Here is a 15,774-nt window from a genome sequence, read left to right on the forward strand (position 1 = left end):
GCAGGTTTAATGATAACTAAGTATGTGCAGTGAAGTAACACTTCGAGAAAAACTCTCCCTTACCTGCAAAATTATGTCTCTAGCAGGGAGGCTTTTTTAGGAAATCTACTGAGGCCAGTTCTTTTTCAAAGGCTGGGGTAGTACATGCAGTAACCCCCGTCTAGAGTGCCTGTGCTGCATGTTCAAGGTATTTTCAAAGCATGGTACAACTGCAGCTTAAAAAGATAGGGATGAGAAAGTGTTTGCAAATAAAAACCCCACCTATTTATCTTGAACATACAGCAGAGTCACTCTAGCAGGGGCGCTGGGGCAGACGACTTCACTTGGATTGCAACTCTGGCCCTTGAAAGAGAGAATTCTGTCTTCATCTGCTTTCTTAGAAGAGCCCGTGCTTGATCCTGTATTGCAAATTCGGGATGTTTTATGAATTAGAACCATGCTTCCAAAAACAAATTAATCCTTTTTTCCATTAAGCTGTCTCCTATCTCTGCCATATTTGGTACCAGGTAGGACCTAGGGGACCTGACCTTTTATCTTAGTGTGGGGACTGAGGCTGCTGAGCAGCCTTGTGGCATTGTGGTCAAATGCCTGTTAACCTGCATGCCCAGAGGAGGGAGGAGTGCATTAACCTGGAGTTGCTAGCAGTTTTGCTGCTTTGCTGATGTAGCTGAAGAAGACCCAACACCGTGCACAAGTTACTACAAAGTCAGACTGAATTTATTACTCCCCGGCAATTAAAAAAAAAGGCAGACGACAACGTCTAGACATTCCGTTGTTATTTGAGGGGCAGCAAAGCTTTGTATAATTCATATATGTAAAGTGACAAAAACACAACCTGCAGTTCGTTGCAGGCCCCAGGAAGGAGAGAAACGGGAAAAACAAACATCCTGCCCCATAAACTACTGTTATTGCAGAGACCGACATAGTTACAGCAGCGTACACATCTGTAATGATTTATGTTAGGTGTTCACATCACAATGGTACTTGGTTGTTTTGATAAAAACATGGAAGCGGGCTAAGCTTTCCACAAACCAAGTCACAACTGCAACAATTCTTTCAGCACTGCGTTTCTAGGACAATGATGTTGTAAAAAAAGAAGAAAAAAAGAAGAAATGTACAATAGTACATATAGTTTCATAGTAAACCGGTATCTGAACAAATTCAGTATTCCTTCTTTTAATAAAGCATATACTGCTTCATAAAATATAAACCTTCCAAAGGTCAAGTTCAAAAGCTTAGAAGAGGCTTTGCTAATTTCTAAAGATAACAACCAAAATACCTTTGTTCCTAGGAGATAAGTGTTTTATTTTACCTCAACAGTTTTAGCCTTGGAAGGTGAATTATGAACTCTTGAGTAACACGTTCTGCGTAAGCCCAGCAAAATCCACTCCGTCAGCTGAAGACTCCTCCTCTGATGGGAATGCTCTCGTTCAGCCCATGTTCTATAAGTTTGATGTCTTCCAAGTCATCTTTTATAATGCTAATTAGATGACTCAGGCCTTCTTGCTGCTGCTTTAGATGCTGCAGATAGTTAAAAACCAGCATGAGCATAGGTCAGCTTCATGTTTAAGTAATATTTCTCAAAGGTGCTACAGCTGTTGGCCTTGGCACATTCAAAAGCCTGGCAAAATCTCTTTGAATAGAAGGAAAACCAGCAGTTTCTGCATTAACAGCCTAACTGCATAAAGTAGCTTTGTACAACACTGATGCACTGTTGCCAAGAACAACATAAAGGACTTAATCAAGCAATTACAAAAACATGGTATTCTAGCTGCATCTCCCAAGTTAACTTACAGCTGGCTTAAATAATTAAGGTCAGAGTATCCCAGGATTCTACCCAGTCATACTTACCTGCTTGATTTCCCTTAGAAGGTCTGCATCTATGTAATACCGCTCCTCAGCTCGCACTGCTCCAAAGTGGTTTTGCATCCTGATTTGGGACATGAGCTCATTCAGTCTGCCCTGAGAAGAGGAACAAACGTAAATGAACTGCAATTCACTCACATCAGTTGGAGTTCTAGCACATACCACTCCTTGAGTCAGCAGGGCAAGAAGCATTGCCACTCATGCCCTTTTTAGTTTTGTTTTTTTTTGAAGATATTCAAAGGGCAAGCAAATCCAATAATTGTAAGAGCTCAAAAATACTTAAGTACCTGTCAGTCATGCAGCAAAGAGCACAATCCTGCAACCTAGTAATGCTGCCAGACTTCTCTTCTGAAAGCTTTCCGTAACAAATATGTACACATGGTTTGAAAAACTTATTCTTTTCTGAGATAAAAACATGTTGTTGGCGAAGTTCTATTAACTACTCACCTTGAACTGTGTAGGTGCGTTAAGTTCACACTGAATTGTATCCAACTGTACACGAAGCTGCTCTTCATCTGCTTGAATGGCGTAACCACTTTTCCTTTGGATCTCCTGCTGTATTAACACCTACAAAAGAAACCTTTGAGGTTCATTAGAGAAGACTTTGCCCATCTCTTTCCCCACTAGCCCATCCAGGTGTCTTTCTGCCATTCCTCCAGCCTGTCCATCATCAGATTTGCTGTCATTTAGTCTGCTGCTCTGAGACCTCAGGACAATCCTACAGTTTCAGCTTAAGTGAGAGAGAAAGTTCCCAAACCAGTAAGACATGCTGTGCACCTGAAGCTTTCCCTGACAGTTCTGCCTGGCACTTAAACAATGCTACTCAGATGGAGTCAGAATGTAATTTTCAATATTGCCCATGCAGAAGATTGCACAGATCATCCTGCTCCCTCACAGTTTGCCTCCTGGTGTTGGACTGTATAACAGAACAAGTTATTTAAACTATCCACGTTACCTGTAATGTTCTGTGAGAAAGTGCCATCAGTTTCCTTTTGTACTGTGCAATTTTTGCCATAGTTGTCGTTTGGTTTTTCTGCAGCTCACTGATATCTTCTGATATTATCTGCAAAGAAGATGGAGTCACTGGGAAGTCGTAAGAGTTTCTGGTAACAGAATATATTAGTCCTGATTTGAAACCAGAGTTTTAAAACAGCACTCAGTCCAGTAAGTTAGTACCCTCATGAAAGATGCTTTTAAAAATCTTTTTGCTAGATTTCTACTGTTCTGGTTTCTCTTTATTTTCATAACCAGCTGGGGTTTCCAGAAGGCACCAGAAAAGTGGGTGCCCAAGCTACAGTCTGTGCCAGTGCAACTTAATTCAGCTGGTTTGAATTAGCCTGTAACAACAGAGTAGGCTTGAACCTGAAAAAGAATGAAAGCCAAAACACACTACTTTACTTAATCTTTTGGCCAAAAATCTTTATACCTGTTTCTTAACCTATTCCTTAATTTTGGGTCAAAGTTCCAGGTTCAGTTTTCAGCGCACAACAGGGGTCTTATTTAATAGCACATCCTTTGTCAACAGCAAGCAGTCAAGATAAAGATGAGAAAACCTTACATCTAATCGAGTTTGATGCTGTTTGGTCATCTGATCTTGGACCTTCAATCTTCTCAACAACTCCTTGAAACCTACCATCGGCACAGGAATAAGCCTACAAGAATACAAATATTTCTTAGAACACATTTTTACATTTGTATGCATTACTAATTATGAATATAATGTAAAGTTACAGATTATTTTGGTCTACTATAAATTAAGATAATAAATAAACATATCTTGTTTTGCTAAGCTCTACAGTCCTCACTATTCCTAACAACTTGTTCCTTTTTTGTAAAGGAATGGGCCTAAGTTATCTGTAACCACTGGAGGGCACAAGGGTACATCACTTTCAGGGGCAGGAATAAAGATAAAAGAATAAATAATGGTTACAATAAAAAAGTAGCATTAACTACTCTTTATAACAGAGGACACCACAACTCGAAGTAATGCAAGTAAGGCTCTTTATCCTGACAACCCTTAAGCACCTAATGGGGAACGGGATTAACAGGCATTTCTAGTAATCCTCACTGCTTCAAATGAGATCAGCACTTCACAAAGTTATTCTCTAAAAAGTTTCTTTCAAGTTTGCTGAAGGGTTCTAGATAACATTATATATTCCTCCCCTTTCCAAGTCTTTTTGTAATAGTTGTACAAACTATTAGACTTACTTGTCAGGATCAGGATTATCAACTTTGGCTTGTTCCCATATAATAGGATCAACACCTTAAAAAAAACAAACAAACAAGTTTTTTACTATGGGTAGACCTAAATCTTTCAGCTGTTAAGCAGGAAAACCACAAGCAAATACACAAAGCCTATGAACTATGCTAACCTGAATGACTGTTATACAAATTAAGGTTAATTAAACATGGACACTTCTTAAAAGTCTCAGTCCTGGGCTGTGGCAGTAAGCCAAAAGGCTGTCAAGCACTTCAACTTGTTTGAAAACATGGGAAAGGAACAACCTAGAACTGATCAAATTAGACAATCCACACTTCAAGAGGAAAAACCCCTGTTTCCACTGTATACTACACTTGGGTCATTTTTCCTCTTCAAGTCGCTCATTGTATTAAAAAAAAAAAAATGAAAAAACCTAGTAATGAAGCAATCAAAGTAAGAAACCAGTTGGCAAAATAATCCCATTAGGATTTATCATGGTTCCTAACAGGATTTCTATAAGGATTCTATCGGTTGACAACAGTTGTTTGTTTTGCCATGAACTGGCTTCATTGGGTAAAGATGTAAAATAAATGCAGCCTAATTGTACACATCAACATCATGATTCAAGTTATTACATTCTCCAAACCTCTCTGAAAAATCAGATCTGTGTACAGAATGCACACACATAGGTTTGTGAGGAAAACCACAAGATAAAATTGATAGGGAAGCAAATGACTTTCTGACCAGAGACATGCAAAGAAAGAAAAAAAAAAGTGCTGGTAATTTAACAATTTAAGGCCAGCTTAAAGAGGAAACTGGAACAGTCAGCTACATTAACATTCTTCAGTGCACAACACTCCACGTCATTCCTCATAAACCATATTAACTTTATACCAAAACACATTTCTTGAGTTGTGACTGCATCCCTGGAACACTTCTCCTTGCACATCTTACTGCTTGCTTAGCCAGTCTACAAAGTCTGCTTCCTTCTCAGTCGTGGACTAACCCCCTAAGCCCAACTGCTGTGACACAGCCCATAGGATACACCTTTAATATTAAAGAAAGCCAACTTGCTCCTACACAGAGCAACTAAATATCTCTGATGCTGCTGCAGCCAGAACACAATGTTACTTGTCTCCGATCTTTCTGCAAGAGCAGGCCTAGTTAATTTGCAATCCAGGCGTCATAACATTTGCTGTGCTTTTAAAAAATACAGCTGTCCTACGAAATAGCACAAATAGCACTTAGCTAATCTGAAAGAAAGCTGTATACATACAGTTTGTAGTCATATACACAGGCTAAGTGACACCCCCTTCCTCCTTCCCCCCCACCCTCTCTGCCCCCCCCAAAAAACCCTGGGAACTTTATATAGGACATGATTATTCTGATATTTAACTTTTTTCTTTCAACAGGACACGTTCAAGTCATTTATGACCACTATATCACATGGTATGGCAGCGTTTGTCGTATAACTGATAAATTGTAACTGTCTCTGTGGACTAGATTGCACTTAAATGGGAAAACTATCTGTGATTAAACCCACTATGTCGGAGTGCTTTGGAAACTCTGGTAGTTTAAAAGGTGTTTTCCAGTGGGCTGACATCTACATTTCTCCCAGAAACCCCCAAAAGCCTCAGCAGAGGCCCAGCTATGCCCCTGTGCAGCGCCAGGCCACGTACCAGCAGGAGGGTTCTGCAGGAGCTGTTTGACTTGTGCAGGGGAGAGCTCTGTTCTGGCCATGGCGAGACTGACCCCCAGCTGCTGCAGGGAGGACTTTATGTTGGCTTGTTCAAAGTGGGCGTAGAGGGTTGTGGCGGGAACTCTCCTTGAAGTGCCATTGGGCGAGCGCTCCACAACATAAATAATCACTTCTGTCCTGAGCAAGACAAGACGCGTGACATCAGAAAAAGATCAGCCCATATGGAAATTAACACAAGGAACAACCCTAAATCAGAGTTACACTTCTCTCAGCTGGCTGTTAACTTCCTTCAGCTAGCAGAAACAAAGTATCAAGAAATGCAGGGTTTAACACAGAAAGAGATAAGCTGTAAACACTACAAAATTACACTCTTCCCCACCCTCCAAGACTTAACCATTTTATATGGTGATGCTGCTACCTCATGAAGAATAACCTAAAACTTTTGGCCTTTAAAACAGAATGAACAAGCAGTGAGAGAGTAAGCAGCAGAAATGTCAGTGTACTGAGGTACTTCAGGTAGACTTGCCTGAGGCCCCAAGACAAGTTCCAGCAGACAGCACTCTGACATAAAACACAAACAAGCCAGGTCAACTGGCCTTGGAAAAGCTTTCCCACAGAAACAAACATCTGCGACATGAAACACTGCAAAGCCCCTGTTGCTATATATCCTGACGTTCTTCGGCCATACACATGAGCAAGTGAAGAACACCCCATAGCTCCTTTTTACTGAGTATTTATCCCACCCTCAAGTTTAATATCCTCATCTCCAACTTCTGCTGCTGAGCAGGGTATGGAGAAGCCTATTTCCTGACCTGAAGTCTTCAGCTGTGTGCTCCAGCATAAGCAAGTAACATACACATGAAAGATATCGGACTTAGCACCTTAAGAAAAAGCATCACAAAGGAATGAGACATATGAAACCAAACTTGGGATGAACAGATCTAAAGCAAAGAGTAAAGGGAGACAGTAGACTAAGCACCAACCCTTTTACCATGCAATATTGGAAAAAAAGGCAAAACAGTACAAAGTTCACGTACTGGTCATCTGGCATTGTTCTAACACCTTCTACGTTGACAGTGAGGGTTTGGTTTCCTCCCAGAATTTTGTGTAGTGATTCCACGAGCTGCTGCTGCTGGCTTCGAATATCTGTTTCTTTTCTGTTAAAGACCAAGACCACCAGGCCATCTTCATCTTTGTTATTGGGCATTAAGCTGTAACCCACAGCCTGCAAATGAACCAACAAAAACCAGAGATGTGTTACTTAGCCAAGTCATATTTATGTGGCATGAAGGGGCTAAACCCCTCAGTTTTTAGAGCAACTGGTTCAAAATCTAAGTTACAATGTATTCAGGAACGTACAAACATGAAAACAATCCCTCTTTAAAATGGTCTCTGGCAGGGCCACCCACAGAGTAGCTTTTGAAACAACTCAGATTTTTATAAGAAGTTCCTGAGTATCCATTCCCCATCTTAAAAACAACCCAAAAGCTATGGATTGGGAGATACCCCCTCAGCAGGGCGTTTAGGCTACTTCAAAGCTGATATCAGTCAGGAACATTTTACAATGTTACACTTCTAAGTTGCAAAAGGAAGCAGAGGACCAGACTTTAACGCATAAAAATTACTAGAGTTGCACAAGTTTTACAACATGACATTTCCAGATGTCTGAATGAAACATGGGAACTGATATAATCTAAGTGAAAGTTAAGCCAGCTGCAAATCTTTGTGGATTTCTTAGCATTTTCCTACTATAGGACAATATGCCTGGCAGTACAAGTCAAAACCTGGACACAGAATAGTTGTACTAGCTAAGTCATGCATCAAGCAAGGTTATCACAGAAGAACTTGGGACAGCCAATCTTCCTTGTGTTAGCAAGTGTCATGGTTTCTTTGTACAAATGCTTATAAAGTTTAATGTCATCTTCACCCTTGCTGTGACAAAGCTGTCGTAAGGTTAGATGTTTAATTCAACTTCATAGTCTAATACAGGAATACTTGTTGTCATCTGTGCTAAGTAACAGAGTCTGAGGGAAACCTCATCTTCCTAAGGAAAGAGACTTTCAAGTTACACGTATTCCCCCAGCCCTGATATCAGCTCTCTATTCCTTATGAGACCTTGAAAAAACACACCAAAAAGCCCTGAAACAAACCAACCCCTAAACAGCACCAACTATTTTTCAAGTGTATACCTTTTGCCTCCATAGTTGTGAGAGGCTCACACCATAGGGAAAGACTTGCCAGTACAAAGAAAAGTAAATCCTATTATGTGCAAAGTAGCATTGAGATCAGACATGCACAACTCTGGTATTTGTGTGTAAAAAAAATATAAATAAATAAACCTTTCATGATTTCTTTATGAAATTAAGTACTTTCAAGCTATAAAAGACTTGTCACTTTCTTTACTTGACATCCCCTGGAAGCACACCTTTCCTGGTTCTGCATGCTTCTCCTTTGTTCTAGAGCTAGAATTGTGTACAAGTGGACTCCTTGAACACCTGTGAAGCCCTTTGAGTAAGGCTTCATTCTTATCAGATGTCTGAGGCTTACACAGACAATAAAGCAAACCAGCTGATGATGCTTCTCTCCAATACCTGTGCCATCAGCTTCTCTATTCTTTCTCAAGTATCCCCCATTGCTCATATACATTGAACTTATCAGTGTTTCACTTCAGGTATGTGAATTCATCATGGCATTAGTAATACTCACGTCATAGGGACAAAAGTAAACCTAGTTCACAGCACTGTCTAACTTAAAAGGAAAACTTCTCCTCCTTGTGGTAAATGAAACTCTAAAACAACCGATTTCGCATTAGACCACTTATGTTTTGCAGTTTTTCAAAGCCCAGAGAACTCTAAAGCTGCTTCAGGCAACAACTTGCAGTAAGCTTTCAGGCACATTATCAACAAAATATGTAAGGTAACACCTAAAAAGGTAACGCAACAGAAGCCAAACAACTGTTATGCAGGCACTCAGTCACTGCAAAGATTTTATAGAAGTGTCACGATGTGCATAATCAAAACCAGTCTTATCTAGGTATTAACCTACATTCAGGTTGGAAAGTCTGCACTTCAAAGAATCAGCTTGGGAAAGAAGTATCACCATGCCTGACACAAATCCACTTTCAAGCCTAGCAGGGAAGTCAGCAGGTACGAGATTTGCTGAGGATGAAGAGCTTCCTGTCCTTTGTTGACAAGTGAAGCCAGATGTGGAACTGCTGACAATACCATGCAAGACAAGGAGTCAGCTAGAGCACTGGCAAGGGTAAAGATAGAGAAAGCCAATGGCTGTGTACGTAACAGTTATATGCACAGTCCAGGTTCACAGAGGATCTTTCTAGTGCAGGCAAAGCAATGAAGACAGACACTGAAGTTCTTATTCCAGATGTTAACAGTTTCTTTCTGATGCAAAGGTTATTTTCAATAGTTTCTCTAATACTGTAACCTAAAGAAATACACACTAAAATTCATATCTGGAGATTTGCACCAACCATGCACATACAGTAACCTGAATGCTATCATAGAAAATGTTAGTTCCATTATCCACTTACGTACTCGTTATTCTAGGCCCTCAATACTATCCACATTTCCAGCATCTCTCAGCCGTCAAACCTTTTAATTAGCATGCATCAAAATTCTCACATTATCTGGACAAATACAGTTTCAGATTACTTTGCACAGTAACAAAATCCGATTTAACACTTACGAGATACACAGAGTAACTGCTTCCGAATTATCTGTGGGCAGCTAAACAATCCATACCTTAAACCTACAAAAGGGGTTTTCCTGTGTGAACTCCACTGGAGCAATGTTGTTGTTGAAGTACCCTTTGCCTGTTCCCCAGAAGGCCTGAAGCTGGTTCCATTTTGCCAAGATAGCATCTCTTTCATCTCCCAAGAGTGTTGGAGCTGAGAGGGCACTGGCTGTGTTGATGAGCTGGTTCGACTGGGCGGGCGTCTGAGCAGGCTGGCTGAACAAGCCACTTCCCAAGGCTGTGTTGGATGGAGGAAAACAAATGAACTCCTTTACAAACCAAGACAGACTTGCATGCCAACATGTGCCATCTGTGTATCACTGGTATCATTCCTTTTCACAAAGTAAAGGCACAGAATAAATAAATCAAAATTGGATAACACTTTTTAAAAGTCTCTTTTTACACCCATTCTTCATCAGCAACAGAAGTTCCTGAATGCTGAGTTAGAAGAAAAGATTTCTTCTTTTTCCTTTAAATGAGACGTCTATATTGACCCATGATATCACCTGGCACTTTTGAATACCTGAATCCGAAGGGCAGATTTATTAGTTGCAGCAGACTCGGAGCCTGCAGCTGGTCGGCATCCAACTCCCACTGAAACTAAACTGACTACTGCTTCACCCACTTTCTAGTAATGCTGTGACCACCAATATCAAGACTGTAATTCTTCTTTCTACCACTGCCAAACCAGAGGGTCAATATTGTTGGAAACTCAAGCGTAAAACACCAACTTGCCTGATCAAGAAAAAGGTAAGGACTACAAATGCAGGCACTTCAAGAGTCAAATTTCTGAGAAGCCTCCATCAACCAAGAGATGAAATGTAACAGCCTCCTTTTATAATGCATTTCCATCCCACTGCTTATGCACCTGTCGCAGCCTTATGCTTCCATTGCTAAGGGAGGGGCAGATCAAGAGAAAGCCGTACTTACTGGTCTGTTGCTGCTGAGTACCGAAACCTCCGAAGCCCAGCCCAGTTCCCAACCCACTACCCAAGCCAGTTCCAGTTCCTGTGCCAAAACTAGTCCCAAATCCAAAGCCTTTATTCTGGGTAGTACCGAAGAGTCCTGGGGAAATAAGCAAAGAATTATTGAGAAAAAGAGAACAATACCTGTGAAATGCAAAACATTACTGTGAAGGGCCGAGGCCCTATTGTTCGTTCTAAAGCAAGTACTTTCAGACTTGCACTCTCTTACCGCCAGTGCCTGCATTGGTGGGAGCAGAAAAACTAAAGGCTGGTGCTGCAGTGGTGGTAGTCGTCCCAAACCCTCCAAAGGCACCTAACAAACAAAGGCCACAAGTCAGCCAGACGGCACGTTGTGAGTGTCATCTGTACATAACACAACAACAAACTGCACGCTCTGGTGGGGGTTATGAGATGCCGACAGATGGATGTACTATGTTACAGGCATGTAGTGAACATTCATCGTGGGTATCAAGTTCATTGTCTGAAGAAACAGGGAAGAAAACATGAACCAGAAAGCTAATACATCTATGGTGTGTCAAGAAAGCAAATTAAAAAGCAACAGTTATCTAACACCCTGTTCTTTTACCTGCAGGATAAGCTTTCCTTATGCCAGACACAACTAATAACAGCGTTTCCTCAATTCACTCTCAGTCCATGCTAAGCATTTAATAAACGACCTGAGGTTTTGTGTGAGCTTTTTCAATACTCCTAACCCTTTAAGAGCAAAACCAAACAAATCAAGCAGACCCTGAGGCCAGGGTGCACACAACTGCTGTGCCTATGCAGGAATGCTGTCACAGCAACCATTTCTTTCCCTATATCGGTTAAAATCTACAAAATATTGTTTTTCAAGCCTACTTTCCCTACCACCCTCCCCAGTAAACCTTGTTTTGAGGTTCAACCACTATCAGAGGAACACAGATGCAAAAGCAATCAGCCTTCCACAGATTTTCATGAAAACAGGTCACTGGCCAGCAGGTGGACACCTGAGTGTGGGCCTGAGCTCCACCTTACAAGGGAAAGCCCCCAGAAAACCATCTTCTCCTGGTCCCCTTAGACAAGGCAACCTGACACTGCAGACCTGCTACGCTTCCTGTCCTCTAGCATACACACAAACCAAAAAGCTTTATTAAAAGTTCACATGAAATCACAGTTCATATCCAGTCAGCAAATACCTTAATGCGAGTGGATTTGAGAAGCTGTTCCCTGTAACACTGGAATTTCAGTCCTGCCTGTGAGTGAGAAACCCTGACGGGAGTACCAGCAAGCAACAGTTTTTAGGTAGTTTTGCACCCACAGCAATTTAGCCATCCTTTCACGAAAAGAGATCTAAGAGTACAAACTGCTAAACAAAACTAAGCATCCAAGTTCTCTTCTGGAGTAGTTCAAATTCAGCTGGAGAAATGCAGCCCAATAGCATTCATACCAAACAAAATGAAAATCACATCCCTTAAGTGCACAAAACAGGCGAGTACGCTGAGATACGGAGCAACGACACTGTGGAATGAACAGAATTCCTATACGAGCAGCGGTAACAAGATCCCACAGGCTAATTCTAAACAAGTAAAAGCATTAAAAATCCATTCAGTTAACTGTTTTTATATGAAATGACAGAGATTTAACTTGTGATTACATCAGCTGATCAGTCAGAACTGATGTATCTACACAGGGCTGTGAACAGTTTTCTGAATGAGCACCCAGCGCACACCTCGGGAAGCAGAGCCCCCCAGGAGGGCAGAGAATTTCTTAGCAAGAGCCCAGGACGTGCTCTTTCAGGGTGCAGGGCAGTGTTTGGGAAACAGGGATCACAGCCACGGCTGTTCATTTTGTGCTGGTCGTATACAATATGTTTCTCCACAGAAACAACGGAGGCGTAGCGCATTTATGACAGCCGACGGAAGGCCAATGAGAAGACACAGAGGAAGATGAAAAACATGACAGCAGCAGTCCAAGAATCTCATGGGGGTAAACATGGTGTTAGGAACAAGCTCTGCAATTGCTGGATTGGAATGGAGGATTGGTGTTGCTCTTTTGCTACATAATCAAGGCTCGATTTTAGAGTGGATCAGACTGGTGGGTTACCACAATTCATTTCCATTTCAGGGACTAAGTATTTCGCTCACGGTTATTTTTTCGCAATGGCTATTTCTTGAGAATTTAATTGACAATCCCTGTACAAGCCTATGGCTCTCAAAGCCGTTCCGTTTCCAGAGCTTTCACCTCCAGTCTTTCCAGGATACGAAGATTAGTACTAAACAGAGATTCTCAGTTAGGAATGCAATTCTTGGACCCCTACTATTGACATTTATCACAGAAGAAGCATTTAGGTGTTATCTACCTGCACTTGCCAGAGTGTTACCAAAATTGAATGGTGGAGTTGAGGTAGTGGAAACACCGAAATTCCCAATATTAAAATTCACTGCAGGATTAGCAGCTAATCCGAAACCCCCAAAATTAAACCCACTGGCAGTGGAGTTTGTAGTTTCAAGCCCACCAAATCCTGACAAGCGGGAAGCAGAAAGAGAGCAAGGTAACATTAGTTCTAAGTAAAAGGTAGGCACAGAAAAGAAAAGCCAAAATATTTTTCCATCACCACGGACAGGACAGGCATAGTTAAAAACAAGAGTAAGACATTAACGGGCTCAGTACAAGGAGAACAGTTAAAAGCTTTCCGTTTAACCCACTCTGCCCCCATCGCTGCCATGTGTGTGTTACTTTTCAACTGTACTACATATAAAGTAGCTAACATTTTCCCTATCCTATTTCAAAGCCATGCATGAAAACATCCACGTGATTGAACATTACCAATAACAGTAATTTCTAATGACCTATGACTGATTAATACAGCTGTGTCTGTCCCAGTGCACCCGGCAACAGCATCATTATTTCATAAGCTATCAGCAAGGCAAAAATCCCCATCTTCATGCTAGCACCGAGCCCACAGAGAAGCAAGGACAGCAGAATAACCACAAAATGCAGCTCCAGACACTGACGCACCACATATGCCTTGTGTGCTTTAATGTGGGCTTGTTCAAGTTATATTCACAAAATCTGCCTGCTCAGGTGCTTGCTGCCCTCTTACTTGACACATCCAGGTTCTGCAGAGCTAAGGAGAATAGGATAAAACAATGGCTCCCCAATTCCTTACCCAGGAGGAGCTTAGAACAGGTTTGTGCTAGACAGACGGACACTGGCAAGTCCTGGGTGCGATCTCAAAATTCCCTCTAACACTGGTCTGCAAGCATAATAAGCCTTGAAATAGCATCCGAGTAGCACATGGTCATTTTTTACTTTAAGATGGGCCAGACAGTCTGTGCCTAAACCACAGCCAAAGTGAAAGACCACACAGCACAGCCAAGGCTCACTGCAGCACAAAGAAGCCTTGTCCAAAGGTACTTACTCAGTATTGACGAGCCCACAATTATTTTACTCTAAGACTATGGAAGGTGCTAGCTTATCTTTCACTAGGACAGATCACGGAATGGTTTGGGACCCCAAAGCCCACCCAGTCCCACCCCCTGCCATGAGCAGGGCCACCTCCCACTGGATCAGGTCGCGCAAAACACCATCCAGAGTATCCCACAACAGTCTGAGTTGGAAGGGACCCCAAAGGTTCCAGAATCATAGAAAGGCTTGGGTTGAAAGGGACCCCAAAGCCCATTCAGTCTCACCCCCTGCCATGGGCAGGGACACCTCCCACCGGATCAGGGGCTCCAAGTCCCATCCAGCCTGGCCTTGAACACCTCCAGGGATGGGGCAGCCACCGCTGCTCTGGGCAACCTGGCCCAGGGCCTCCCCACCCTCACAGCAAAACATTTCTTCCTGACATCTCAATCTCCCCTCTTTCAGATGAAACTCATTCCCCCTCATTCCATCCTTGCACTCCCTTATCCAGAGCCCCTTCCCAGCTTTCCTGGAGCCCCTCTCAGTACTGGAAGCTGCTCCATAATCTCCTCAGAACCATCCCTTGTCCAGGCTGAACAACCCCAACTCTCCCAGACAGTCCTCACAGTAGAGGTGCTCCAGCCCTCACACCTCCATTCCCTCCTCTGGACTCACTGCAACACTTCCATATCCTTCTTTCTTATGCTGGGTATTCCAGAGCTGGATGCAGGACTCCAGCTGGGATCTCTCCAGAGCGCAGCAGAGGGGCAGAATCCCCTCCTGTCCCACCGCTTTGGATGCGGCGCAGGACGTGGCAGCGAAGCAGCGAGAGGCAAACCCCCTTCTTCCTTTCCAAGCTCGGAAAATTCGCTAAGAAGAGCAGCATCCCATCGGCGGGGGGGATCCCCGCTGCAGCCACAGGGGGCGGCGGACCTGCCGGGCAGCGCTAACCAGACACCACCGGACCCTTCTCTTCTTTTCCCTCACCTCATCTCCCCTCAGGGGAGGCACGGCGCTTCCCGCCAATACTGAGGGGAAGGGGAGCGCGAGGGGGATGGGGGGGGGGGGAGCGCGAGGGGAGGGCTCGCGCCGTTCCCGCCTCTGCCGCGAGGGGAGGCGGCGCGCGACCCCCGCCTCGCGCCTCCCGCCCTTGAGGGGAGGGCGCGCGACGTTCCCGCCTCTGCCGCGAGGGGAGGCGGCGCGCGACCCCCGCCCCCCCCACTCCGTGAGGGGAGGGCACGTGACCGGTGCCCCCTGCCCCCTCGCTCCTCATCCTGCCCCCCCCCCCAACCCTCCATCTGAGGGGAGGGCACGCGCTCCTCATCCCACCCCCCACCCCCAAACCTCCCACCGCCCCTGAGGGGGGGTGTCACGCGACCCGCGCCCACCCCACACACCCCCCGGGCCCTGAAGGCAAGGCCCGAGCGCCTCTCGCCCCGAAGTTACTCTTGCCTGGTCCCCCCCACCCCTGTCCCTGGCCGGGACCCCCTCCCCGCCGCTCACCCGTGGGGTTGGCGGCACCGGCGCCCGCCGTCGCCCCGAAGTTGAAGGCCATAGAGCTGCTCGTGGAAGGGGCCGGCGGGAGGAGCGCGCGGCCCCTGCCGGAAACACACGGCAGCCGCTTCCGGGCGCTGCCGTCCAAGAGCTTCCGGGGACGCGGGCCGTACCACTGCGGGTAGCCGCGGGGGGGGGGGGGAAACACTGCAAAGACAGCGGGGCCCAGCGGCTACAGGGGAGTACCACTCCCCTGTAGGCCGTACCACTGCGGGGCAGGGGAGGGCAGCAAATAGAACCGTGGAGTTGTTTGGGTTGAAGGGACGTCGAAGCCCAAGCCCCGACCAACCGGGCCTTGGACACCTCTACAGCTTCTCTGGGTTACTGGGCCAGGACCTCCCCCCTCTCACAGCAAA

The 15,774-nt window shown here is 44.3% G+C and overlaps 1 protein-coding gene across 2 annotated transcripts; it reads right to left on the reverse strand.

Annotated features, from left to right (window-relative positions):
- Positions 1-691: 691 nt before the first annotated feature.
- On the reverse strand, positions 692-15,469 carry NUP54 (nucleoporin 54). 2 transcript variants are annotated; one of them, XM_069854991.1, is made up of 13 exons: positions 15,368-15,464; positions 12,819-12,980; positions 10,710-10,793; positions 10,446-10,580; positions 9,524-9,753; positions 6,803-6,990; positions 5,746-5,942; positions 4,075-4,129; positions 3,425-3,518; positions 2,822-2,929; positions 2,314-2,433; positions 1,852-1,962; positions 692-1,521 (listed from the first exon to the last, which is right to left on the reverse strand). In XM_069854991.1, the coding sequence occupies exons 1-13, from the start codon at positions 15,417-15,419 to the stop codon at positions 1,393-1,395; spliced, it is 1,665 nt and encodes a 554-aa protein (XP_069711092.1). In that variant the 5' UTR covers positions 15,420-15,464; the 3' UTR covers positions 692-1,392. The 2 variants fall into 2 exon arrangements, with proteins under 2 accessions (XP_069711092.1, XP_069711093.1); XM_069854992.1 differs by lacking the exon at positions 12,819-12,980 and having other exon boundaries at positions 15,368-15,469.
- Between the last annotated feature and the right edge of the window lie 305 nt (positions 15,470-15,774).

This window comes from Phaenicophaeus curvirostris, chromosome 4, assembly GCF_032191515.1.
Source record: "Phaenicophaeus curvirostris isolate KB17595 chromosome 4, BPBGC_Pcur_1.0, whole genome shotgun sequence".
Lineage (NCBI taxonomy): Eukaryota > Metazoa > Chordata > Aves > Cuculiformes > Cuculidae > Phaenicophaeus > Phaenicophaeus curvirostris.

Bases quoted from the DNA above. Each gene is read 5' to 3' on its own strand.
- NUP54 (XM_069854991.1), bottom strand. From the start codon at position 15,419: ATGGCCTTCAACTTCGGGGCGACGGCGGGCGCCGGTGCCGCCAACCCC. The intron at 12,981-15,367 runs GTGAGCGGCGGG...CCCGCTTGTCAG, and splicing joins CGGTGCCGCCAACCCCACGG to GATTTGGTGGGCTTGAAACT. The intron at 4,130-5,745 runs GTACGTGGCCTG...GTTTTTTTTAAG, and splicing joins CCTGCAGAACCCTCCTGCTG to GTGTTGATCCTATTATATGG.